This window comes from Phyllostomus discolor, chromosome 10 (assembly GCF_004126475.2).
Source record: "Phyllostomus discolor isolate MPI-MPIP mPhyDis1 chromosome 10, mPhyDis1.pri.v3, whole genome shotgun sequence".
NCBI classification, from domain to species: domain Eukaryota; kingdom Metazoa; phylum Chordata; class Mammalia; order Chiroptera; family Phyllostomidae; genus Phyllostomus; species Phyllostomus discolor.
Window position 1 is genome coordinate 5,578,275 of NC_040912.2, and position 25,031 is coordinate 5,603,305.

At 50.4% G+C, this 25,031-nt stretch overlaps 1 protein-coding gene across 3 annotated transcripts in view; it reads left to right on the plus strand.

The window, feature by feature from the left end:
• The window catches only part of ELMO1 (engulfment and cell motility 1), a 472,089-nt gene that overhangs the window by 113,722 nt on the left and 333,336 nt on the right, over positions 1-25,031 (plus strand). For all 3 annotated transcript variants that reach the window (XM_036010403.1, XM_028526015.2, XM_028526016.2), the window contains exons 3-4: positions 2,834-2,874; positions 3,844-3,916. In XM_036010403.1, the coding sequence (XP_035866296.1) occupies positions 2,834-2,874; positions 3,844-3,916 (114 nt within the window). The remainder of the gene's footprint in view (positions 1-2,833; positions 2,875-3,843; positions 3,917-25,031) is intronic.

Here is a 25,031-nt window from a genome sequence, read left to right on the forward strand (position 1 = left end):
AGGAGTTGGAGTGAGGAGTGTCAGGATTTTAGAAGAATAGTTAGGAAGTGGGAAGTAATAACGTGAACATCACAGAGGAAAATGCTACACTTCCTTGTCATAAAGTAGACCTGGAGGTGGCAGAAATAAAGGCAATGATGGTCCTGGGTGGCAGTGGAGTCACAGCAAAAGGGAGGAGTCATAGTGGCTGTGGGGGAACGTTGGGGCATGCCGATTTGGGGGTAGACTGGTGGGCAGGGAGTGGTGAGGGTGATGCGTTTGGTTTGTATGTTTAAACAAGATGCCTGAAGAAGAGTTAAATGCTATATTTAATAAGCTGTCAAATATTTGCAAGAGAGCGTTTGGGACCAGAATAGACTCAGGGCAGTTAAAGAGAATGAGGAACTGACCAAGTCGGTAAAAGCAGAAGGTGCAAGCACAGAACAGGGAGCTCGGAAGCGAGAAGTACAAGAGAAGCCGTGAAGGGTCTCTTGGAGTTTGTTGAAGGACTATTGGTTATAACCATCGGAAGATGAAGGGCATACAGCAGGAGCTCTGGAAAGAGTGTCAGAAAGGAAGTAGTAGTGATAGTGTCAAGCGAGATGGATGGGTGAAGGGGGATGAGACCCGGGAAAGCCATCATATTAGCTTCGGGTGCTGGGGGCTAGCGTTTCATCGGAACAGGCAGAAGGTCGGAGGGGCAGGTGTCGGACCTGGGCCGTGGGAGCAGCCTCGTCCTTTCAGCAGCTGAGGCTGCACTGCGGGAGCACGATGTTGAATTAACTACGATTCTTCTTCCTCTGTGGTTTGAGTTTTTCTTGAACCTTTCTCCGTGGCGTCTTCAAGCTTTGTGCCTCACGGTCTTGACTCCTTTCAGAGACCCATCTTCAGAGCGTCCTGGATGTAGTGGTTCTACAAGTCCACAGACTTCTGTCTTTTCAAACCTGATTCTGAATCTATGAATCCGACTTGAATTCAAGAAGTTCCCCTAAGAGACCTGAACTAGGAGGTCCGATTCTGGGAGGTGTTATTTTGGGAGCCTTTTCCTACCTCAATAGCAATACTTTCTTGGCCCGATCTGTTGTTTTGATGTCCTTTAAGGCTGAGGTCCAGCCCTGTTACTTATGTTTCAGTTTTGAGGGTGCAAGAAATAAGGTTGGGGGCCTCAGAGACCGATAGGTCCTCATGAAATACTGATAACCTAGAGAGGTCCCTGGCAGCTGAACGGGCAAAATCCTTGTCTTGTGAGGAAGGTTTTGTTCCTCAAGTTTTCCCATTTGGTTTGCCCCTTCACCCATAGCTAACGCCATAAACAATAGATAAATGTTTGCAGAGGCCTCGGACTTCTGTGACACGTAACTGCCATGGTACAACCCAGTCCCCATTTCTGATCTCGTTCTGCTGGAGACCAACTCAGGGTGGCAAGAAAACCCCACCATCTTTCCACTCCCCAATTCTCGGGTCCACTTCCCATCCCGTGTTCATAGCTGTCAGCAGACATTGCTTTGCACACTCAGCCACAGCGGCCAGACCTCCAGCCGGAGGAAGTTGTTGCGGGACCACCAAGGCCCGGGTCGGAGCTTTGAGAGGGATGGGAGGGCCTTAGCAAGGGCCGCAGTTCTGAATTCCCCGCAGTTGTGGCAGCTTTGTGTCCGTCCGAGGACAGAGCGGCAAGAGGAAAGTGAGGCTCTTCTCGTGACTCGGGAGGCAAAGAAGCCAGAGCCCCAACCCTTCCTTGTGTCTTTTGCCCTTTGTATGAATTCTAATAGAGCTGAATTGAATTGTTATAGCAGCCTCAGAGTGCGTAGGTCCTATGCCCATTTTACAGACAAACTAGTTGAGGCTCAGCAAATGCAGGACATGGTAGGTCCCACTGCAGACAAGTTGACGAGCCAGGATTGGACCCGGTCCTGCCTGGAACTCAGACGGCCCTTCCCCATACTGCTTCACGTACTTAAACGCAGACAGTCTATCCTGGTGCAGCTGAAAATCCTGGACCGCCTGTGTATTTCTTCGATTTGTCTTCCCCACTTTTCTTCTTGGGTCATTCTTTTGGTTGGCACATTCCTGTCCCCCCCAGGAGACAGAGAGGATCTGTTTGGCTCTAAAGCAAGAGGGTCCGTGCCGATGTCGCTGGGCGAGCTGTGGGTGTCCGTCCGCCGCATTCCTGCCCCCGGAGGCGGGCGGAGCACAGCTGTGGCTGTGAGGCCCGAGTGCAGCTGTAGCCGGCCACCGGCTGACAGCAGGGCACATGCTGTCCTGGGCACATGCTGTCCTGGTCCCAGTACATGAGCGTGCCCCGCTCCAGTTGCTGCGTGACTGGCATTTGTCTAGGCTGAGGCTATGGAAAGAATTCTTTGCACTCTGGAGGGAAAGTTTCACAGCACCTCGTAGGGCATTTGCCGCAAGTTCTCATGAAGCTATCCCGAGCCCACGCTTGCTCGCACACAGCCCGGGCTGCTGCCTGCCCGCCCTGCACACTCCCGAGGAATTCCACTTGTCGCTGGGCCCCGGCCGCTTTCATGGCCGCGGGCATCTGTGATCAAAGCTGTGACTCCATCCCGATTTCAGTGCAGCTAACTTACAAATGATGTATATTTTTTTGTTCAACTGATAATATTAAGCATAGAAAAAAGTACTGCCCGGGTAATAAATCATCAATGTACTTGGTGGCGACGGCTGGTAGATGATCGCCTCGAGAAAAACAACAGACGCGTTGAGAACAGCTAAGAATAGCAAATGGAAAGTCTCCTTGCTTAGACATCTTTTCTACCGGCCTTCTTCTCCTTTTTTTAAAAAAATTTGAAATGATGAAACGAAACTAACCGTGTTTCCTTTTTTTGCCATTTTACAGAAAAAACCGCTGTCTGCAATAATAAAGGAAGTCTGTGACGGGTGAGTGTTGTTACCCGGGATGCCTCGGAGGTGTTCACGGTTCACAACTCGAGAGGCAACTGAAGTGCCTCCGTGCAGCTGTCGGGGCCCGTTCCCAAGTCACCCCCCGGCCTGCCCCGAGACACCGGGACTTGCTGTTTCAGATGTGCATGCCCCTTTCCACACACACACACATACACACACACACACACACTATTGGTGCCCTCAAAGAGGAGAAAGTGTGAACTGGCAGGTGTGTGCACACCGGGATGGGCTTTATGTATTTTGAGGAAAAGGGGTGTTCATTCGCACTTCTCGGCAGGGAACCGCCTAAAGTTCCCGAGGTCAAATGCTGACTGCGTTTGGTGTGAACTGGGAGGACCACCCCGGCCCCCATCGAAGACGAAATAATTTGAAAGACAAGTCCGCGAGCCCCTCTCCTGCCCCATGAACATCACAGCAGGGATGGCTTCCCCACTTGGCCTTGCCCACACAGGTGGAAGTTGCCTTTTTTTAAAAATTTAAAGCAGAATTGTGACTAGAGGAATTTAAGACCTGGGGGACTGGACTAGAATGTTCCAGCATGCAGTAAGCCTAGTGCTTGCGGATTGGAGAATGCGGAGATAATGGAAATGTAACAATTATGGAAAATTTAAATTCACTCCTTGCCTTAGTTTTCCCTCTCTACTCCACTCCTTCAAAATAGGGAGGGATGTAACTTTCTGTTCAAACACCACCCCTGCCCCAAAGCCGTGGAGATGAAATGCTTACAGGTGAGCAATAGGCTCGGAATAAGACCGAGAAGATCCAAATCATGATCTCAGGGTGAAAGGCGGGCTGATATTTTGATTTTTAAACTACGTTGTGGGGTTTGTGGAGTCCTGGCCCAGCTCCCAACATGGCATGCTTCGTTCATCCAACCCGATCAAGCCGTGACAAAGGGAATGCCCCTTTCCCGCTTTTCTGACCCGCCTCTGCTTCTGTTCCAAGGTGGTCCCTGGCCAACCACGAGTACTACGCCCTGCAGCATGCTGACAGTTCCAACTTCTACATCACCGAGAAGGTAGGCCACCCCCGTGACTTCGTCCGGGGCCCTTGCCCTTCAGGAAGTTAAAACGTTGACCGACATGCCATCGGTCCAGGACTTCCATCACGTGCTGCCCTAAGTTTTGCATTGTCCCTCCATGGAATTGGAGTCTGTAAACGAAGACCCTCAGCTTCCGTAGCAACCAGGGGGCACTTAGCCCCCCCAAGAGTAAGGACCAGACACATGTCTGGGTCCTCTTTCAGCAGCTGTGCTTGCCTTTGAACAGCGGACTTTCTAATCATTTTACTGCTAATCTTACTGCTCCGTCAAAGCTTTCCTGTGATACTTAACGACAGTCTAGCTTCCTTTTTCAGGCACTGCTCCCCGCCCCCTAAAGAGCAATGTCTGAGTCCTCTTAAAGTAGTTGAAACAATGACAAGTGATCTCTTCAAAGGTGGCATTGGGCAGGCACTGAGCGTTCTGTGGTTTTGGGGGGCCCTGCTTTCTTCTTGAGTGACTTTTCTGTTCTGGGAAGCTTGGAGGAGAAGGGGGAAGAACTCTCCCACAGTTGGGGAGTCTGTGGGGACCCTGGCAGCAAAGGGGGATCAATGTCTTAGAGCTCCCTGATCAGAGAAGGGAAAGCAAACATTCATGCATAACCTCCCAGATGCCAGGAAGTGGACCGCCAGGCCCTTTAACATCTGTCTGTCAGTTCCTTTCCGAGACTAACCTGTGATAGAAACAATATTGACTCGGGGGTGACAGATAAGAAGCTGAATCCTCAGGGTCGTCCACTGGCTTGGTCAGAACCACAGGGGCAGTGAATGGGAGGGTCAAGAAGCTAATCCAGATCTCTGGGCTTTGTCACTGTTCTTTTGGGGGATTTCTAGAGGAGTTTGGTGTTCAGCTCAGTTTTATGGAGCAGCCACCGCAATGCAAAGGAGCCAATCCTGGCCTCATGCAGCTTGCAACCTGGCAGGGTTGGCCAGGGGGGACAGACAGCCCCGTGAACAGTTTCCATCCCAAGGAGGGGGTCGGTGCGGGGGCAGAGGTAAACACAGAATGCCCTGGGGGGAGGGAGCGTGAGACAGGCTCAGGCCCCTGGCTGTGTTGCTCCCCAGTTTATCCCGGAATCAGGTGGTGGCGGAAGGTGGGTGCAGGAACAGGGGTCTTGTGCCCACGGTGACTGCTCACTCGGCCTCGAGGAGTATGGGTGTGGGGGTGGGGGACCTTCAGTCTTGTCCACAAGGAGCCTAGACATGCTTCCAGAAATTGCTTGGTTCTCCCCCACTGGACACTGGCATTTTCATGACCCATCGTGTCTTTCCCGTCACCCGGAGAGCCGGCATGCTAGAGTTGATCAGAGGACCAGGTTTCCTGGCCTGGGTTGTTCATTTCACTTGTTTGTTTGTTTGTTTTTAATTCATTCCACACTTAGTTTTCTGTCCTTACTGTCTCCTTGCATCATTTTCTTAATATTTTCATTTATTTCCTCCTACCTTTATATGATCTGCATGCTCGTGTTTGTAAGACTGAAGAGGAAGCCAAGTTCAATGGCAGCAGCTAAATGTGTTGCTGTCGGTGCCCTGGAGCAGAAGACTGTCTCGTTTCAACTCGGTTCACCTTCTAAAGGCAACTAAAATAGTGTGGCCTCTGGGGTATTACTGGGCAAGATTGGATGGTGTTCTACTATTTGAGTGATAACATGAAAAAGTGTAAAAATTATGAAGTGATAAAATTATAGGACAGTAGAAGTGATAATAGGGGTTTTCAGGCATCCCCAGTTAGTGGATAGTGAAATCCACTTAGTAAGTTGTAAGGGCATTAAAAATCGGGATCTAATAAATAGAGTAAGCGTGTATCACCTGTGTAGTTTGTGAAATACTTGTGTTATACGCACATATATAATACATGCGTTTGTGCAGGATTTGTACCCTGGGTTGAGGTCCAAAAGCCACTGAGTCACCAACAGCGCTGCCTGTGATTAACCTCTGCAGGCTTGGGTCCTCTGGTGGCTGCCCTGTCTTCGGCTGCCATGATCAGGAGATTCCTCATGACGGGATTCTCAGACTAGAGAGCTCAAGCAAGCAGCGCAGAGAGAACCTTTTAAAAATACAGATTTTTAGACCCCGGCCCCGGTGACTCAGCTTGCGTAGCCCTGGATATGGCCTGGGGTTGTGCATTTGGAGAGCGCTCCTGGAGTCTGGAGCAGGGCACCCAGGGGCCCCTGGAGGACCACGGCTCTGGGGCCGCTGTTCTGAAGGGACGGGCTCCCTGTGCAGCAGGCACCACGCACGGCGCAGCGTTAGGCTCGGGGATCGACTTGGGAGTGTGCGCGCCGCTGATTCTTGGAATCATTAAAAAATTCGTACGATATTTATGCTTTTGTTCTCAGGAAAATTAAGAGAGACTCAGAAAATTGCAACTACTCAGAACAGTGGGAACACGATTGTTTTTTATTGGGCATCCTCTCATTTTCTGGGAACTCTTGTTTTGCCTAAGGATGTTCTTCAGGTTGAGTTTCAAAGGGACCCCCAGCACCGCCCACGGAGTCTGCCCTCCATTCTCTTATCAGGAGCTGGGACAGTGAGGAGTCTCGTCTTCCTGATCAGAGCCCTTTCTTCCTAAATATGACGACATGCCTCTTCCTTCCCTGGCTGCATGTGTGGATGACCCAGGACTGAACACACGCAGGGCGGGAGAGAGACCTCGAACCCGGGGTCCGCAGCAGCCCACCTGGGCTGCCTTCAGTCTGCCGTGAGGTCCGTCTAGCTCCTTGCAAGTATTCCTAGAATTAGAGGCCATTTTCCCTGTTTAAAGTAATGTATTTAGCATCATCTGGGTTACTTACAGCCCAGTGAGTTGTTAGGCAATATTTGCATCACCATGGTAACTGGTGTGACTAATTTTTGAAACCTGTGCATGTTCTTAGTTACCGATTCTCCCTTGCGTATGAGGTGGTCCCCCTGCCTTGGCCAGAGGGAAAATAGGGCCTGTCATTGTAGAGAGGGGAAGCGCTCCAGGCCGGGCGGGTGAATGCAGCTTGGTGACTGATGGATGGACCCTGGAGTTTCTCGGGGAGGCACCTCCCGACGCCCCTCACCTTGTCCGGGCCCACTTCCCATAACAGCCTTCGTTTGCTCACGGGGTCGTTAACGTCGTGTGTTCAGTGCGGTGGGGAACACGTCGTGGGGCTGAGCAGTGCTATGCAGAATGCCTCAGAGAAAGTTAAGGGCCAGCTGTTTGCAAGTTCTGATTCTGCCCAGAAACTGTTATATCGCAGGGTTACGTCCGAGAGAGGGGAGGAGAGAGAACGCAAAGTCACCGGTGCATTTTTTAGCGTTATCGAGGTGTACTTGACAGCTATATAAAATTATGAGACATTATGTGTACATCATGGTAGTTAGATGGATGCGCCATTGTGAAAGGATTCTCCCATCTACTTGATGAACCCATCCGCCACCTTGCTTACTTGTTCACTCGGTGAGGACATCGGAGTTCCACTTTCTCAGTGGATTCCAGCTATAGCACACACTGGTACTGACCGTAATCCCCGTGTTGTACATTGGGTCCTCAGTCCTCATCCACCTGGGAGCTGAAGTCCGTGCCGTTTTCCCCAGCCCCTCTCCCCTTGCCCCAGACCCTCGGTCCCTGGAAACCACTTTTCTACTCTCTGTTTCTGTGCCTGACTTCTTCTTCCAGATTCCGCATAGAAGTGACATGATGTTGTATCGTCTTTCTCCGTCTGACTCATCTCACTTGGCACAACGCCCTCCGGGCTCCTCTGTGTGGTTGCAAATGGCAGGATGTCCTTCTTTCTCTCGGCTGGGTTGTATTCCATGGTGAATCCTCAGACTGCACGTTCTTGCTCACTCATCTGCTGACAGACACGTGGCCACTGTAAATGCTGCGGTGAGCACGGTAGTGCGTGTGTCTCTTTGATAACCTGTTTTTGTTTCCTTTGCTATGTACCCAGAAATCGGGATTTCTGGATTATTATTACTAGTTCTGATTATGATTTTATGAAGAACTTTCATACTGTTTTCCATCATGGCTGCACCAATTTACATTTCCATCAATCAGTGTATGAGTATGAGAATTCTCTTCTTTGTTTTTAAACTTTTTAAAAAAGATTTAATTTATTTATTTTTAGAGAGGGAAGGGAGGGAGAAAGAGAGAGAGAGAGAGAGAGAAACATCAATGTTCGGTTGCTGGGGGCCATGTCCTGCAACCCAGGCATGTGCCCTGACTGGGAATTGAACCTGCGATGCTTTGGTTCGCAGCCCGAGCTCAATCCGCTGAGCTACGCCAGCCAGGGTGAGAATTCTCTTCTTTTCTACATCCTTGCCACGCCGACCCTTACCCCACCCTCCCTGCTTTTTCTGGTAATAGCCATTCTCACCCGTGTGAGATGGACTCTCATTGTGGATTTAATCTTCATTTTCCTGATTATTAATCATCTTGAACATCTTTTCATGTACTCATTGGCCAACTGTATGTCTTCATTGGAAAAATGTCTGTGTAGCTCTTCTGCCCGTTTTTAAGTTGGAATGTTTGTTTTTTTGGTATTGAATTGTGTGAGTTCTTTCTATATGTTGAATGTTAACCCCTTATCAGATGGATGGTTTGTAAATACCGTCTCCCATTCCGTCGCTTGCTTTTTCATTCTGTCAGTGTTTTCCTCTGCTGTGCAGAAGGTCTTTACTTTGATGACGTCTCACTTGTTTATGTGTGTGAACTCTGTGTACACTTTAAATATTCCAGTGGAATGTGCCTTCTGAACAGGAGTGATATGCATTCCAGGTCACTATCTTCACTCCAGTCTCCTGATGCTGGTATCATTCTCTCCGTTTTACCACGAGGGACAGGAGACCGAGGGCGATGAGGCAACGTGTTCAGGCCGTTTGGCGGGGCAGTGGTCAGGCCGGGGCGTGGACCCAGGCGGGGCTGCTTCCAGTGCCTTCTGTGCCACCACCTAGCAGCCCTCCTGCCCGCTGCCCGGGTCCTGATGGATGCGTAATGCCCTGCCTTCGCTGACACCAAGCCGGTGCTTCTGACAGTAGTTGCCTTAAGAAAAGAAACACAGGAAGTTACAGCCTGCGAGACTTGGTTACAAGCTGCCGTCTGTGGCTTCCTTATTCTTTAAGAGGATAACTTGGAGGAAGTTGCATGTCGCAGGTAATCTTCTACTCATTAGGGACTGGCAAGTGCATTTCCATTGGCCTTCAGGGTGGTTTGTAGGATTGTCTAAGGGAGTGCTGTTGCACTAAGGCCAGTCTTTATAGGCAGACGGGACCGTTGCCTTGCCGTCATTAATTCAAAGCACGATGGAGGTAGATACCCAGAAAGCATGGGGCGTGGTGGGGGATGTCTCGGAGACCAGGCAACGTTGGACAATTGACGTCTCACCACGATTTCAGAATGGCACTTGATTTCCCTCTTCTAAGACCTGCTTTATAGATTAGGAAGCACGTTGATCTATCTACCTGGGCCGCATCTTATCTTGATAAATTCCTCTTTTGTAATGCAGGTGGTGAGCCCTTTGGAACAGGTATGTCTTGCTAGGTCAGGAGACTACTCAGCCACGTGGAGCTCAGTCCAGTTGTCACGCCACGAGCACTGGGCTCTCCAGAGAGCTTAGTGAGATGAGTGTGTTCCATCCTCTGCACTCACGTGTCTCAAGGTCTAGGCGGGCGCAAGTGAGGAAGGAGAGGAAGGAACTGAACAGGAGACCGCCCTTAATCTTGGCTTCAGTTCCCACGGCCAACCACGGTCTGCAAATGTTAAATGGGAAATCCCAGAGATAAACGGTTCGTAGGTGTTCATTTGCATGCTGTTCTGAGAAGCATGATGAAATCTCATGCAGCCCCACTCTCTCCCACCTGGGATGTGATTCATCCCTTAGTCCGCACTCTCCGCCCGTTAGTCACTTAGCGGCCACCTTGATTACCAGGTTGCCTGTCTCGGGACAGTGCTTATTTAGCTCAACTCACCCTTATTTTACTGAATAGCAGCCCCAGGGCGCGGTGATGCTGGCGATTCAGACCTGCCGGCTGGAAAGTGCTTCCTTTAGGTGAAAGGTGAAAGTTCTCAGCCTAATAAGGGGGAGGGAAAAATCATAGGGTGAGCTTCTAGGGTCTGTGGTAAAAATGAATCCTTTGTCCTTGGGAAAAAGGAAAAAGAAATGTGTGTTAGTTTGCTGAGAGAGAGCGACTACCTTCCCGTCACTTGCATTGCAGTATATTGTATGTTTCGGTATTAGTTATTGCTATTAACCTCTTACTGTGCCAACTTAGAAACTGTACTTCAGTATAGGTGTGTACGCATGTGAGTAAATATAGGGTATATAGGGTTTGTACTATCCTTGGTGTCAGGCATCCATGGGGGGCCTTGGAATGGTGGGGGGCGGGGTCTACTGTACAGAAGAGAAGAGAAGGATCCAGAAGGGCCCCGGAGGAGGCTGAGGAGGAGGCTGACGGAATTTGGATCCTGAGAGACCAGCGGGAAATGCATGCCCTGGGAGGCAGCGCCTCCTGTGGGCTGTAGGTGCACTGGCAGGCCAGTCGGGGAGTGACTGGGCAGGTGGTGACAGCGCCCCGATCGTCCGTGGGAGGCGTGCCTCAGGACAGGGGCCCAGCCGCCTTCGTCTCTTGGACAGTGGGTGGTGTTGGAATCCTCACGGTCAGCCTGGAGCCGGGCTTTGTTGTTACCCGCTCCCCTTCATGAGGGCTCCACGGAGGCTGGAGGGGGCTTAAGTCACAGCAGGGTAGGACCGGGGACTGGGCAAATATGACTCTGGAGCCCTGGCCCGCCCTCTGGGCTGCGCTGTGGGACCCGCAGGACTTTCTGACTACACTGTGCCACAACTGGGAGGCACCCCAGTGCCGGGTGCTGGGGATGGACATTGGCCTGTCCATCCTGTTACCTCCCTGGGGAGCTCTGTGAACGGTTTTCATTTGACCGCCGCTCAGTCCCCGCAAAAGCGTTCCATTCATACACACCTTTGACCCGTTAACCCAGACCGATCAGCATTGCCGAACCAAGTAACGCGGCTTAGAGATGCCCGAAGGGCACACACCTGCAGCAGAACCTCCTGTCCATTTGCACGGGGACCTGGTTCCGCTGCTGTGCGGGAAGGTCCGCGCACTGCAGACACCGCCCCTGGCCCTTCTCAGTGGCGGCAGAGGACACAGGAATGCGTGTCTCTGTCGGTGGCTCAACAAAGTGAGGGGGGCGGGTAGCGTGGCTGTCTCAGGAGCGCTGTAATGAAACCAGTTCAAATCGATACCTGAGTGTTGTAATTTCAAACACACCTTGTCGTGTGATGGACGCAGCCCGCCCACTGAAGGAGGGCAAGGCGGTTGCTGCAGCTGCACCTGCCGGTATGTGGGGGGGGGGTGCCCCCGCCCGAGGCCTCTCGGGCCCCCTTGGCTCATCTTTGAAACCCCATGGCTGTAACGTTGTGGGGTCCGGGGTATCACTGGGAAAGGGGGAGTTCTCTTCTGCTTGGAGTATAACGTGGAAAGTGTAAAACTTTTTAAATGACAGTTACACGATATACTAGAGGTAGTACTAGTTTTCTTCAAATTGCGGTTTATCACTTACTAGCGGGTATAAAATCAATTAGGTAGGTTGACAGAGCATTGAAATAGAATCAAACCGAGTAGGAAAAGACCAGAGTATATTAGCATGTCATTTTCTAAAATACTTGTTTCGTGTACATTCACATGCCATGCATGGATGGTGTTAGTTTTGACCCTGGCTTGGGGTCAGACATGTTTGATAACTGCTAGAAATCATCACAATGGGGGACTAAGGAGAGAAAAGACAAGAGTTGTTTGTTAAGTGTTTTGAGGAAGACACGTTTGGAACATGTTCTTCCTTGAGGAAAGTAACACACACACACGCAGGCGTGCACACACACACCCCCCAAGCCCCCACCACTGAACAAAATCCGATGCAGGCTGAGGCGTGTCTTCTCCGGGGGGGGGGGGGGGCGGGCGGGCAGCCCTGCCCCTGGTCCCCTGGAGGGGCAGCGCTGGGGCCTGGTGCCGTGTGTCCCTGCCCTCTTGCCTCCACAGCTACCTGGGGCCAGAGGTGGCCACCTGGGCCGCCTCCGCAGGACTCAGTGACTCTGGACCAAAGCGCTCTCGGCAGGACGGCATTTCCGTGTGAGCCCCGGAACGCTGTGCGTTTCCTTACACGGCTCGTGCTCGGACTGTGAGAGCTTCTGCATGTGTCCCACAGGAGCCTCTGTGGCTGCCTCGGCAAAGCGCGCCCTGGCCAGGCGTGGGCCGAATGGGCTGCCGCCTGCAGGCCCGGGCTCCCGCCGCCGGGACTGGCTCTCAGCGGGCAGGAACGGGCGGAGGAGAGTGGGCCTGCTTCTCCCCCTGCCCCGTCCCTTCAGCTCTCCCCGGGTTTCTGCCTCCAGGCCTCCCTCCAGGGCTCCCCTCTGTCCCTGGCCTCTTTCACGCCCGCCGTCTCCTCCGTCAAAGACTCCGAGCTCACCTGTGCCTGGTAGCTGAACTCTCTCTTCTCTGACCTGTGACTCAGCCTGGCTTCTCTGGGGGATGCTCCAGGCCCCGTCAGCTGCCTGGATGCCTGTCCCCAGCCTCTGGGAAGCACTGGGCTCTGCCGGGCAGACAGAGTGGCCTGGCTCCCCCACCCCGTCAGGCAGGGCTGGCAGGAAGAAGCAGTCGCAACCAGGAGGAGAAAGCCGAGAAAGTGTGGCGTCGATACAGCAAACTTGTATTGACTTCCCGTGTGTGCCAGGCTCCTGCGGAGCTCCGTCCCCAAAGTCCAGAGGGGGAGAAAGACAAGCTGGTACCCGTCCCAAGTTAACCAGTTACCACGGGAAGTGCCACAAAGGACAAATGGGAGCGTCCAGACCTCATTCAGCCTGGAGCAAGGCGACACTTAGGCAGAGATCTAAGAAGACAGACTGGGGGAGGCGGGAAGGGGGAGGCCCTAAACATGGGCAAGATGTAAGGCTGGAGAGTTTGGCATAAGCCCTAGTGTTTCAGGCCTCATAAGGCCATGCTCAGGACTTTGAACTTGATCCTGAGAGTGCTGGGAAGCCTTCAGAGGGCGTTAAGCTGAACCTGACCACGAAGGTTTGGACTGTAGATTGAGCCCCTGTGATTAGTCTCAATGCACCGTATTGGAAGCGTGCTAGAATATGCCAGAAATGCTCAGAAGACAGTTCACTGTGGAGAGGAGAAGAATGCAAGGGTATTGTGAAACGTGCTTAGAGACAGACACCGAATGCTGGGCAGCAGATGGAACCAGGAAGATTAGAATCTTCTTGGAGCGCCTGCCTTCCCAAGCTGCACCTCCTTGACATCTGGGTGAGGGTGACAGTGGTGCCCTGCAGCTGGAGGCTGTGGCTCCTTCCCTTGATTTCCACAGTGATGCGTTTTTGATACATTTGTCCATGTGCACAGCCTGCTAAAGTGCAGATACATAGTTACCTTATTGTCATTTCTAATTTTAACTTCCTTTTTCGGCACCCCTAATTAGAATATAAAAGTTTTCTGCCTAATATTCATCAATAAAAGTATAGAGAAACATCTGTAATATTTTTCTGTATATTGAGGCATAAAGGTACAAGGAGAGGAAATTCATTTACTCAGGTTTTATAGTTAAATATGTGCTGAGGTGAGTAAGATAAGACACAGTTCTCAGAGTTGTCAGACTAGCAGTGGGCTAGGTTGATACCCGTTGATGATGGATGGGGTCATGTTTGAAAATATTACTGGGAATAAGATTTTTGAGTCAATGAGGTTTATAATCTGATACTGGATTTTTGGACCCATTCAGTACACATGAAGAAATTGTTTAGGTAAGATATGAGCTTTTCTGCTTTATTTTTAAAAACATCTTTATCGAGATATACACTATAAAATCTACCCAACTGCAGTGTACAATGCAATGATTTTAGTGTATTTATAGAGTTGTGTCATGCTGTAGTTTTCATTTTTTCTTGATTTTTTTTTTAGACAGAGGAAGAGAGAAAAGGGGGGAGGAAAGAGAGAGATTTGTTCCACTTATCCATGCTTCATTGGTTTATTCTTGCATGTGCCCTGACCAGGGATCGAACCCACAACCTTGGTGTGTCGGGTCACTGCTCCAACCACCTGAGCTACCCGGTCAGGTTGTGCTGTATTTTGTAGACAGTAAAGCTGTGTCGTTTCCACCGGGGTTATTTCCGTTTTCCAAAGGGGCTGTTCTCAGATTAAATGGGGATCACAGTCTCCAGCCTAGAGAATGGGGTTCCAGCGTGCGCGACTGCAGCACCATGTTTGAATGCCACGCGCCCTCCACTGGAAGTGACAGGAGCCTCTGGCTCTTCCCCCCCCCACCCCCATTCCTGGGCACGATGAAAACTCACCCTGTGAGTTCTCACCGACTCGGCCACCTGTGTGCCCCTGAACTGGAGGCACCTTTCTGACTGGTTTCTGCTGTTGCCGAGAGCGAGAAGGGGGTCCAACCTGCTTACCTGACGTGGCCACGCAGGTGTACCAGAGTCCGGTCCACATCTACATTCTGAATTTTCCTGTCCTTCTCTTGTCCACCTAGCTTCAGACAGACTGCCTGAGTGTTTTGCAAACAAACCTTGCTCTGTCTCCCCAGGGTAGCTCTACCTGGTACTCAGCACCCCGCCCCCACCATGTTTCAGGTGCTAGATTAGGTGCTGGGGATGCAGATGTGACATGGCGTGTCCTTGTTCCATGGACATGAGCCTCAGCAGCAGACGCGCACTGGCAGCGATCAATGTCACTGATAGAGCTGTTATTTCAGGACAGCTGACTCTCTTTTCCCTGCCATCCGACATGGTTTAAGAGGGAAGAACCCACGGCCACGCATCTGAGATCATCTTAACCCATTTCTGAGAAGAGTTTCTTAATTCAGTCCTCTTCCAAAACTCTTCCCTTTCTCTCTGCTGCTACAGGAATTACTGCCTCTTTAGTTTATTGTCTCAGTTTCTTTCTTTTTTCTTCTTCTTCTTTTTTTTTCCAGCTAATTAGGACCTGGCTCTTTACTGTGGCCTTGAGCTGTTGTTTAACTCTTTGTGAGCTAATGTGTATTTTCCCATCAGCTGGATCCCAGGTGCTTTACCGTAAAAAACTGTGTCTCCACCTCTGGGCCCCCTCCAGTGTCTAACAAGGTTCCTTAACACACGGTGTAGGTGTTCGAGGGTTGTCTGTTGATTTGATGTGACGTGGTTTCCCTGGCAAGTTAAAAAGTCAGTTGGTTGTATAATACACTATGTGGGTCGTTGGTTCATTCCATTTCCAGGCTATGCGCGTACCCTTTCATATTCCTAACAATGGGGAAATTGTAGAGTGAAAAAATAACATTTTTTTTAAGAAACAAGTTCCTTTCTTTTTTAAAAAGACTTATTTATTTATTTTTAGAGAGGGAAGGGAGGGAGAAAGAGAGAGAAAGAAACATCAATGTGCAGTTGCTGGGGTCATGGCCTGCAACCCAGGCATGTGCCCTGGCTGGGAATTGAACCTGCGACACTTTGGTTCGCAGCCCACGCTCAATCCACTGAGCTACACCAGCCAGGTGAATAAATAATCTTAATGTTCTTCTTCAAGAGAGTCTTCCATCAGTGTTAGAAACTTCCAGTTGGTTCTCAGTCTCCCAAACTGATTATCTTTTTCAAAAAGATAAAAAGATAAACACACACGTGTACACACTTATGTACACTCACACAATATCTGTACTGTGTTGGATGTCAACTAAAATTTTTTAAAACTTCACGAGATTTCATAAAATGATACGTAAACCCAGTCCCATGGATTCGAGTACTCCCTATTTAGAGTAAATGGCATCTCTCCGAGAACTTGCTCAGCCTTAGGAATTTGTCTCCAACTCACAGCCATAGCAATTGGGAGGGAAAAGTAAGAGACCCTTTGGTACCTTATATTATACGGAGAAATCGCCATTATGCAGATACACTGTAATACAATATCTGAGTCAGCATTATCATTTTCATTTTCACTGCAGCAAATAACAACCTCTACGAACCAAACTGTAGTTGTGAGAGTCATTTTCCTCAAATTACGTGATCGTTCAGGTCTGAGAAAGTGAGTTTTACTTTCTTCCATCCTGGGGGACCCATGCATTTTCATGTGGCTCACTCGCCCCCAGTGTTTTATTTCAGACAGTTGCTCAGTGGTCGCGGCAGTCACACAAGGGGAGAGAGAATCCTGGGCTTAAATACAGTCTTCCGGGTTTCCAAGAAGGAAGCCGTGGGCAATGACTTAGAAACCTTGTTGGCATTCTCTCCCCAGCCTCCTACGCGCTCTCTCTCTCTCTCTCTCTTTTTTTTTTAATTAAATGAAGAGACATTTTCGAAAGTCACACTCCACTGTGGGGACACATTTTCCAATAACCAAGGAACAACTGAGTGCAACCCTTTCCCGTCAGAATTACACGCACAGATGGGGAGAGCAGGCCACTAACAACAGAGGCTGGAGCAAGAATTTTAACCGACAGGGAAAAATGCTTTGAAATGTTTCATCTTGTGTTTGCTTGGGTCTCAGTCCTTTTGGGATGCTGTGACAAAATGCCATAGACTGCGTGGTTTGTAAACAGCAGAAATGCAGGATTATTTTTCACCGTTCCGGGGGCTGGAAGTCCAGGGTGCAGAAGGGCCAGCTGATCCGGTGCGTGGTGAGGGCCGAGGCCGGGTTTGTAAGTGACCGTCTGGTCGCTCTGCCCTTTCCAGGAATTAAGGGGAGATGGGGCTTCAGAGGGGCTTGGGTCCCACAGTGAGGGCTCCACTCCCATGGCCCAGTCACCTCCCAAAGGCCCCACCTCCTCGTACCCCATCACTGGGAACTTCAGACCCAACAAATGACCTGGGGGTGTGTGCAAACATTCAGTTGGTAGCAGCTTGCCGCAGGTCCACCAAGACTGTCTTCTCGTCATCCTCTAGACCCGAGGGCCCAGACCTTTAGGCACCAGGAACAGGTTTCGTGGAAGACAATGTTTCCATGGACTGGGGGCGGGGGATGGTTTTGGGATGCATTAAGTGCATTTAAGTACATTATATTCAAGCTTTCCTCCCACTGTGTTGGCCTGGTTCCTAATAGGCCTGAACGTTGGGGACCCCTGCTCTAGACCTTACGTTTTTAGTTTCTTCAAGTCAGGAATCAAAACATGGTTAATATTTCCTTTAAGAACACCCTGGATTTTTCCCAATTCGGTCGTTGAAGACAAAGGCAGGCATTGAGCTAAGGGCAGGGTGGCAGCCACGTGCCACCCTGGGTGTCCGGTTCCAGGGATGTTGTTTGGGGCAGGACGATGGGGACTGCTTTGGGGTTTCCCCAGCTCTTTGTCAGTCCGCCCAGCCCATTTGGTGCATTCTGAGATGCACACCCACACACACACGCACACACACACACACACGCCTCAGGAGTTACGCAGCCCTGGCCTTCAGCCTGCTGTTGCCTTTTAAGGAGCTGTCATCCCACCTCTATCCGGGTGGCTTTGGTCTCGGTGACTCAAACTGAATTGGCAGTGGACTCTCTGATGTCTACTCTGAAAACATTTTGGGGGTGGTTTTAGGATTTTCTAATTAGAGATTGGGAATTGGATGGGCGCCCTCACTTGAAATCATTCGGTGCTCCCCCTGACTTGGAAGAGTGTGCGCTTATTTCAGGACGAAGGGAGAAGCGACAGGCTGCGTTGAGTCACGGGAGCGAGAGGGGCAGGGAGACGAGCGGACCGCCTGCCACCAGCATTACTCAGAGGCCGGTGGGTTTTATGACATGTTATTTAACGCTCACCACCGACTGCTGGAGGGGGCTGTGCTGCCAGGGTTATGCGGGCAGCTGGCTTTTTTTGCCTGGGCTCCCTGGCTCGGGTCTGGGAAGGGGCGTCTGCTTCCAGAATTGTAGGCAACGATCAGTGCCAGAGGCCGCGGTAATTCCACGTGCTCCAGTTCAGCCATTAAACCAGTGGCTAGGTTGGCTCCACTCCTGAACCCCTGGCCCGTGTGGGCGCAGATGCAGGATGAGTGACCCACGGGTTTCCTCCACATGTGCCACGTGTTTACAGAACACGACCCCAGCAACTCCAGAACACCCCTTCTGAACAGAGCTGACGACAGTAAACAATGGACACCCTGTCATCAGAAGGGACTAGTTCACAGAGCAGCTCTGTGACTCTTACGAAGTGTTCCAACGCTAGAAAGTTAATTACAAATTTCCGACACGCAATCCCGTCGTGTTTTTTTATGGTTATTTTTGGATAGCTATTAGAGCATTTCTCAAAGTTTTAAGACGGAGACGCTATATATATTCTGTGTGTGTGTCAAAGTTAACATCAAAGATTCGTGAAACAATAGTCACTATTCTAATGGGAATGCCTATTTGTTGTTAATTTTAGTCTATTGTTTTCTCTCTTGTTTTATGGCTTGCAAATGTTTGCTGGGATCCCTGAGGACGAAATCCTGACTATTAATGGTGGCGGCCCACGGTTTGAAAAACACTGTTTTACACCTTTTGCTCTGTGGGGCCACAAGGTTAGGTCTCCTCACCTTTGTTACCCTGAGAGCTATTGGACGCCGCTCGATTAATGTTCTCGTTTAGTGAAAGAATGAGTACCCACTAGGACTGTAGGCCCGTGACCCAGGGGCAGAACAAAGGCCAGAAGGAGAAGGAGAAACAGAAGAAAGTGAGGTGGTGAGGCGGTGAGGTGGAAAGACAGACGGGAGACAGAGCTGGGGAGGGAGACGCACGGCCCAGGAAGGGCAGAGCACCTGCTGCTGTTTTCTGGATGTGACATTTTGGTGATGTTGGCTTCCAGATGGCCCACCCTTTTTTCCCACAGTGCTCAGAGTTAAGTTACAGTAATAGCTCTTGTAGGATCACTGTTTGATCTCCCTTGTTCCAGTTCCCTATTGTTGTGTTAAACCACGCCCCCAGCTTAGTAACGCACAAACAAACCCTCTGTCCCTGGAGACAGTGAGTTTGGCCCCCGATCCCAGGGGCAGGTATTTGGACCCTGCAAAGCACGAATGGCGGCTGGTCCCTGCTGGACGAGGTCTGGAGTCTCCTCCAGGCAGACACAGGCGTGCCTGGGGTGGAGCCCCTTGGAAGCTTCTTCCCTGCTATGTCTGACTCCGGGGGTCAGCTGAGACTGTACACTCGAGTGCCGGTATGTGGCCTTTCCATGCGGCTAGGGTGTCCTCCCTGCACGGTGGCCAGGTTCCAAGAAGCTCCCTGAGGCCCATGCTCCAGGAGAACCAAGCAGAAGGGCCCGGCACGTGATGCCCTAGCCTGCGAAGTTCCGCAGAACCTTCCGCGGTGCTCCCACTGACAGCTGTCCTAGCCTGCCCCGGGTCCAGGGCAGAGGGCACCGGCCTCTCCTCTCCATGGGAGGAGTGGCGAAGAGCTTTGGGGATTTTTCATTAAACCAGTCTTTACGTTTCTCTTTCGGGGAAAAGCTGTCCACAGGCTTACTGTTTTGTGTCTGTTACTTCTGCTAGGCTTCAGCTTTGTAAGCTAAGAGGAAGGGGAAAAGCTAGAGAAAGCCAAAGGGGAGCAAGGGTCCATCCTTACACCTAGGGCAGCAGGGAGACAGGTTTTCACAGTGATGGAGGAGGCGGGCGGAGGAGGGGTCTCGGGCTCCTCCCTGGGCAGGGTGCGGGCCGGGAGGACAGCTATGGGAACTGATGAGGGGCCCACGGTCACTTAGGGGGCCTTTGTGAGCCCCGCTGCTATTCACGCTGTCTTCGTTGGAGTCCAACTTTTGGGGAAATTGGTTCATTTCCTGAACCATCCCTGCAGATTGGAGTTCAAAAATAAAAGTGAGTGTTTTGGTGCCATTTATGGCACTTACAACCCAGTACCCACTCTTCATTTTTTCAAGGACAGGCTTTGTGCTTGGTGCCGAGACCGAGGAGAAAGGCCTGGCGGGTTAATGCGGTCCTCCCGAGGCTCTGGGGCTGGCCCGGGTCAGGGTGACCTTGGCTCTCAGAACTCTTGTCATTCATGTCTCCCTGTTACAGAGGAAAAATACAGAAAAACAAAAAGTACTTTAAAGGTGATTCATTGCGATCTTGTTTAAGATGTTCCATTTCGTGTGGAGATGAAGAGGAAGACACAGCTTCCTCCCGAGAGGGGTTTTTCCTCTCCTGTTCTCTGGCTGCCTGGTGTTTAGTTTTCCTGTGCCCTTTTTTCTTCCTGACCTTCCTTTTTTCCTGTCTCTGGCTTCCTTTTTCTTTCACTCCCTCTTCCCTCATGGGTATCTTCTTGATCAGATTATCGGCTACCTTTTAAAACATTTCTCTTCCTCTGTTTCTCTGCTCTTCTTCCTCTTCCTCTGGGATCAGAGGGTCTCTCTCTTGCGACCTGAGACTTCCAAGCACTGGAGGTAGGTTCAGATTTTTAGATACCAAACAAACAAACCAACCAAACAAATGAGGCACCACCTCACTAATTTAATGCAACTTGTATAAAGCATCCTTTTTTCCCCTCAGTACCGCTGATCCTAAGCAGACATGCAATCTCAAATTTCATTTAAAACATTTCCACACACAGATTAAGCCACTTGGAGACAGAAGAAAAGCAGAGAGGCAAAATATTGTTAATTATCAGAATCTTGCTTCTCAGAGAAAACCACTGACATTTTAGTATATATACATTTTAGTGTATTTGGGTTTGGGTGTGCATGTAGTTTTGTAAAATGGGATCATAGCATATACATTCTTTTATAACTCACGTATTAATTGGTACAGCGCGGGCATCTGAACAGGTCCTTTAATCTGCTCTGCCGCTCCGTTGCGTGATGAAGGTCAAACAGGATCACGCAGGCCAAACGCTCCGCAAGGCTCTCGGCCTGTGGTCACGTCTCAGTGAGTCACACTTCCTACTTTTCTGTCAGACTTCCTGAACGGCCCGAACGTGTTCGACTCAAGCTTTAGATCAGTTCTTTTTGTTCAGACCTTTAGATCAATGGCCCCCCTTCTTTTGCTTCTGTTTTCTTTTCAAAACGATGCTAACGTGCCCATCCCTTCACTGTCTCCCCACCAAACACCAGTGGAAGTCGGGCGATGAGCAAGGACACCCGGGTCTCCCGGGCAGGTGCGGCCGCCCCTTGACTGAGGGTCCGGCCACTTTCATGGGCGATTTCATTGAAGCATTTAGGGCTCCCAGCGGCCCTAGGAGTGTTGAGGCTTTAGGTCACATGGCGTCCGAGTGTCAGCTCTGGAAGTGAAATTGAGATCTTCCATATTATTGTGAAGAAAGTTCCACGTCAGGGAGTTTGACAGGTGGGTCAGGATCTGCAGACGTATTTGATTTGTACGACCTTTTAAAATATTATTTGGAACTCTTTAGGCATGAATGAGAAATCACCGTGAGCTGCACTAACAGCTTCATTATTAGTAACGGAAGTTGCCGGGTTACGCTGACTCAAAGCAGACTTGAACACGGAGCATGTCCTGTCCTCCGTCTCTGTGCCTGTAATTATCCTGCTCGTGAGCGTGTCACTGACTGGGGAGATGGCACCGTGTTATTTCGGATCAGGCACGATCCTCACATGCCAGCAAAGTTGTTTCAGCAGGTACCCTGCTGTCGCACCTGTGTGCTGGCTCTCACCGCGTCATGGAGCGTTCGGGCTTCTTGGCTTGGGAGCACGTCAGGTGTCCACACATGGGGGAAAACCTGATTTTGTTCCTTTCTATAATTCTTGGGTGCTTTCTGCCTGGCTTCCAATATTCATTATAAGGACTAAAAGTTGGGATTAGGTGTACTGATTTGGAAACAAAAAAGTGTTTATTTTTATTTTTATTTGAATTTATTTGGGTGACATTGGTTAATAAAATTATATAGGTTTCAGGGGTACAGTTCTATAATGCAACATCTGTGTATTGTGTTGAGTGTTCACCCCCCAAGCCAAGTCTCCTTCCGTCAATATTTATCCCCCCTTTACCTTCTTCTTCCTTCCCCACCCCCTTCCTGCTGGTTAACAGTATGATAACCACCATACTGTTGTCTTTGTCTATGAGGATTTTTTTCCTTTGTTTAATCCCTTCACCAAGAAAAAGTATTTCAAATGATACCTTTCCAAGCATCTGGAGAAACACGAAGATTTCAAGATAAGCTGCTAAAACAGTCACCCGAGACAGCGACACGCCACGTGTGGTGGGCGGAACTCCAGATGGCCTCGCCGGTGGTCACGCCGGGTGTTAGTTCCAGGCCCACCGCTACCCTCTCCCCTCCAGGGCAGTCTGGACCTGTGGCTGTGCTGGGACATCACTCCTGTGACCCTGTCGTGGTGTACGCCCAAGGGGTTTGCAGATGAAGTTGAGGTTGACCTTGGGTTAATCATGGTGGCCCTGAGTTCATCAGGGGGACCTTTTGAGAGAAGGAGAAGCAGTGACGAGGAGCTGTCCTTCCGTTGGCCTTGAGAATAGCGAGATCACCAAGTTGTGGAGTGGGGGAGCTACAGAGTGAAGAGCCCAGGAGGGGGTCCCTGGTCAGTGGCTCACTAAGATAACTCGGGAAGAGGGGTCTGAGTCACCTACAACCACAGGAAAAGGATTTGCCGACACCCGGAGTGAACTTGGAAGAGGCCTCTGCATAAGGAGGCAGCCCCCTGACACTGGGAGGTCAGCCTCGTGAGACCCCGAGCAGAGGGCCCAGCTGAACCTGCCGGACTCCTGACCCACAGGAACCGAGACGTCGCACATTTGTGTGGTTCCAAGGTCCTTGGGTGGTGGTCCTTCGTGACGCAGCCGTGAGCGAAAGCTGGTACACGGTGTGAACGTTTCCAGATTTTCTCCACGTGGAATGGGATAGCAAGGCACAAAGCCAACGTGAATGTAGACGCTTGTCATGTTATTGTAATGATCATCCGCAATTCCAGATATGGGGTTTTTAGGTTACTCGGAGGCCTCATTGTTGCTGCTGATTATTTTAATAAATTATATTTACAAACCTAAGCCCATGCAGCGTATCCCTATTAACACAATACCGCTTTGTCTATTTTGGGCTCGGAGGCAGCATCTGAAGGATTTTTTTTCCTTCTGCAGAACAAAAGAACTCCATTATTTGAAAACCGCTGCCTTGACTAATAGGCACTTTTTTAAAAAAAAGACTTCACTTTGGTTGTTTTAAGAATGTAACTGTTGGCGGGGAAAGAAGAGCGGGATTGTGCGAGGCTAATTTATAGTCAGCACGTGGGTTTTAAGTATATGTTTACCGTGGATTGTTCCCTCATTACCAAGTAATTCACGGACGTAAGGCGGCCAACCACCGCTTTCCATTCAGGCAGATGAGTTTTGCACTGGGGATGCTGTGTTTGAAAGCAGAATTCATTTGAATGGTAGTTTAAACTGTTTTAATCATGAAATATGTTAGGCATTAAAAAGAAAAAGAACAGAAGATGGTGGGAGTGGCACCCCTAGGCCCAGTCATCTGGGGTTGACAGGTGCTCGTGTTCGGCCTGCTGCTTCAGGCCATCTCGGTACCAGTGCGCACGCCCAGCTGAGGTTCGGCTGCCTCCTCTCCTTCTCTTGATTTCTTCCCTCCCAGAAGCACATGTTTGCCTGAAATGGGTGTCTATCCTTCTCGTGAATATTTTATAACTTTTCTACCTATGTGTGGTGCTCACGAAGAATACAGAGAATATTTCATTTAAACCATCGCTGTCATACTGTAGGTAACCTTTTACGGTTTAATTTTTCATTTAAAGTTACATTTTCAGATGGATTGTGTGTAACGCCCCAAGGCACGAGGAAAGGACGTTGGCTTCTCCATTGTCCCACCGGTAAGCGGGCGTGTGCCCAGCCCGGGCGTGAGGAACAGCAGTGCGGCCGTGCACACCTTGCACGTGTGTCCACGTGGCCCCGCTGGACAGTTCCTGTGGAACAGAACACAGAGCTGTTGCCTCCTCTGTGGGTTCTTATCCTTGGCTCTCAGCTCTGCTGGAAGTCAAGGCCATCCGTAGGCTGACACTTCGTTCCTGTCCACCTCATGAGACAGGCTTCCCGTCAGCACCCCCTAATGAGGGTGCATTGGAGGAGTCAGAACATTCGAGTTCCAGCTCTCCGTGGGGCCCCTAACTAGCTTCCTGATTTAAATAATAAAAATCGCCTTTGGCCCAACTTGGTTGTGTACCAACCGGGGTATTGCAGTATTCTGAAATGCTGTGATTCGTTAGGAGACGTTTAACAAGTGACATCGGAAATACCAAAGCTGGAGCCCTGACTGGGGTGGCTCCATTGCTTGGGTGTCGTTCCACAAACCAAAAGGTCACCAGTTCTATTCCTGGTTAGGGCACCTGCCTGGGTTGTGGGTTTGGTCCTGGGTTGTGGCCCTGGTGCGCATGAGAGGCCACCAATCAGTGTTTCTCACCTCCTGTTTCTCCCTCCCTTCCCCTCTCTCTAAAAATAAATATGTAGAATCTTTTAAAATATAAGTAAATAAAATACCAAAGCTTGTGAATTATTACTTTAAACCATACATGTTCAAATTGTATCTCTAAACTGAAGGCACGGTCAAAAGAAAACTGAAAAGGCACTGCCATTCAGTTAATAAATAGAAAAAACTTTACTAGGTACTGCCCGGCGGCTCTCCAAAGTGGTCTGATTAGCCTGGGCCCACGCACAGTGTAGACGGAGACCCATCTGCGACAGAGACTAAGTCTGCAAAAGAAATGCCCTCTCCGGCAGTTAATCTGGGTCAGCGCTGGAGGAGCACGGCCGTCCTCATTGCATCAGACTGGCCTTTATAGTGCTCCCTGCCCTGCCGGTGCTTGCTTAGCCCGGAGGGTGGGTGCCCGCAGCAGAGCGGCCTCTGGAGACAGGGCCTGGACGTCCAGGTGCGGTGTGCGTGTTCCGGAGGAAAGGAGGAGAAAGCTCAGGGCCAGGTGATGAGTTTTTCATGCTTGCAAAGGTTTGCCTGTGTAATTTCCTCTCTTACCTCTGTCATCCCTGCTCACTCCTCTGGAAAGGTCTGTTCAAACTCGCACTCCTCACCTTGTGCGTGGAGAGAGAGGAGAGGGACAGAAGGGAGGGACCTCCGGTGGGAGCCCAGTCGTTCTCTCATGCGTGCGTGCTGTCGGGAGCCCTGCTCTTCTGGGGCCTCTGTCCGGCCCCTTCCCAGAGCAGAGCCCTTCCTCTTAGGGC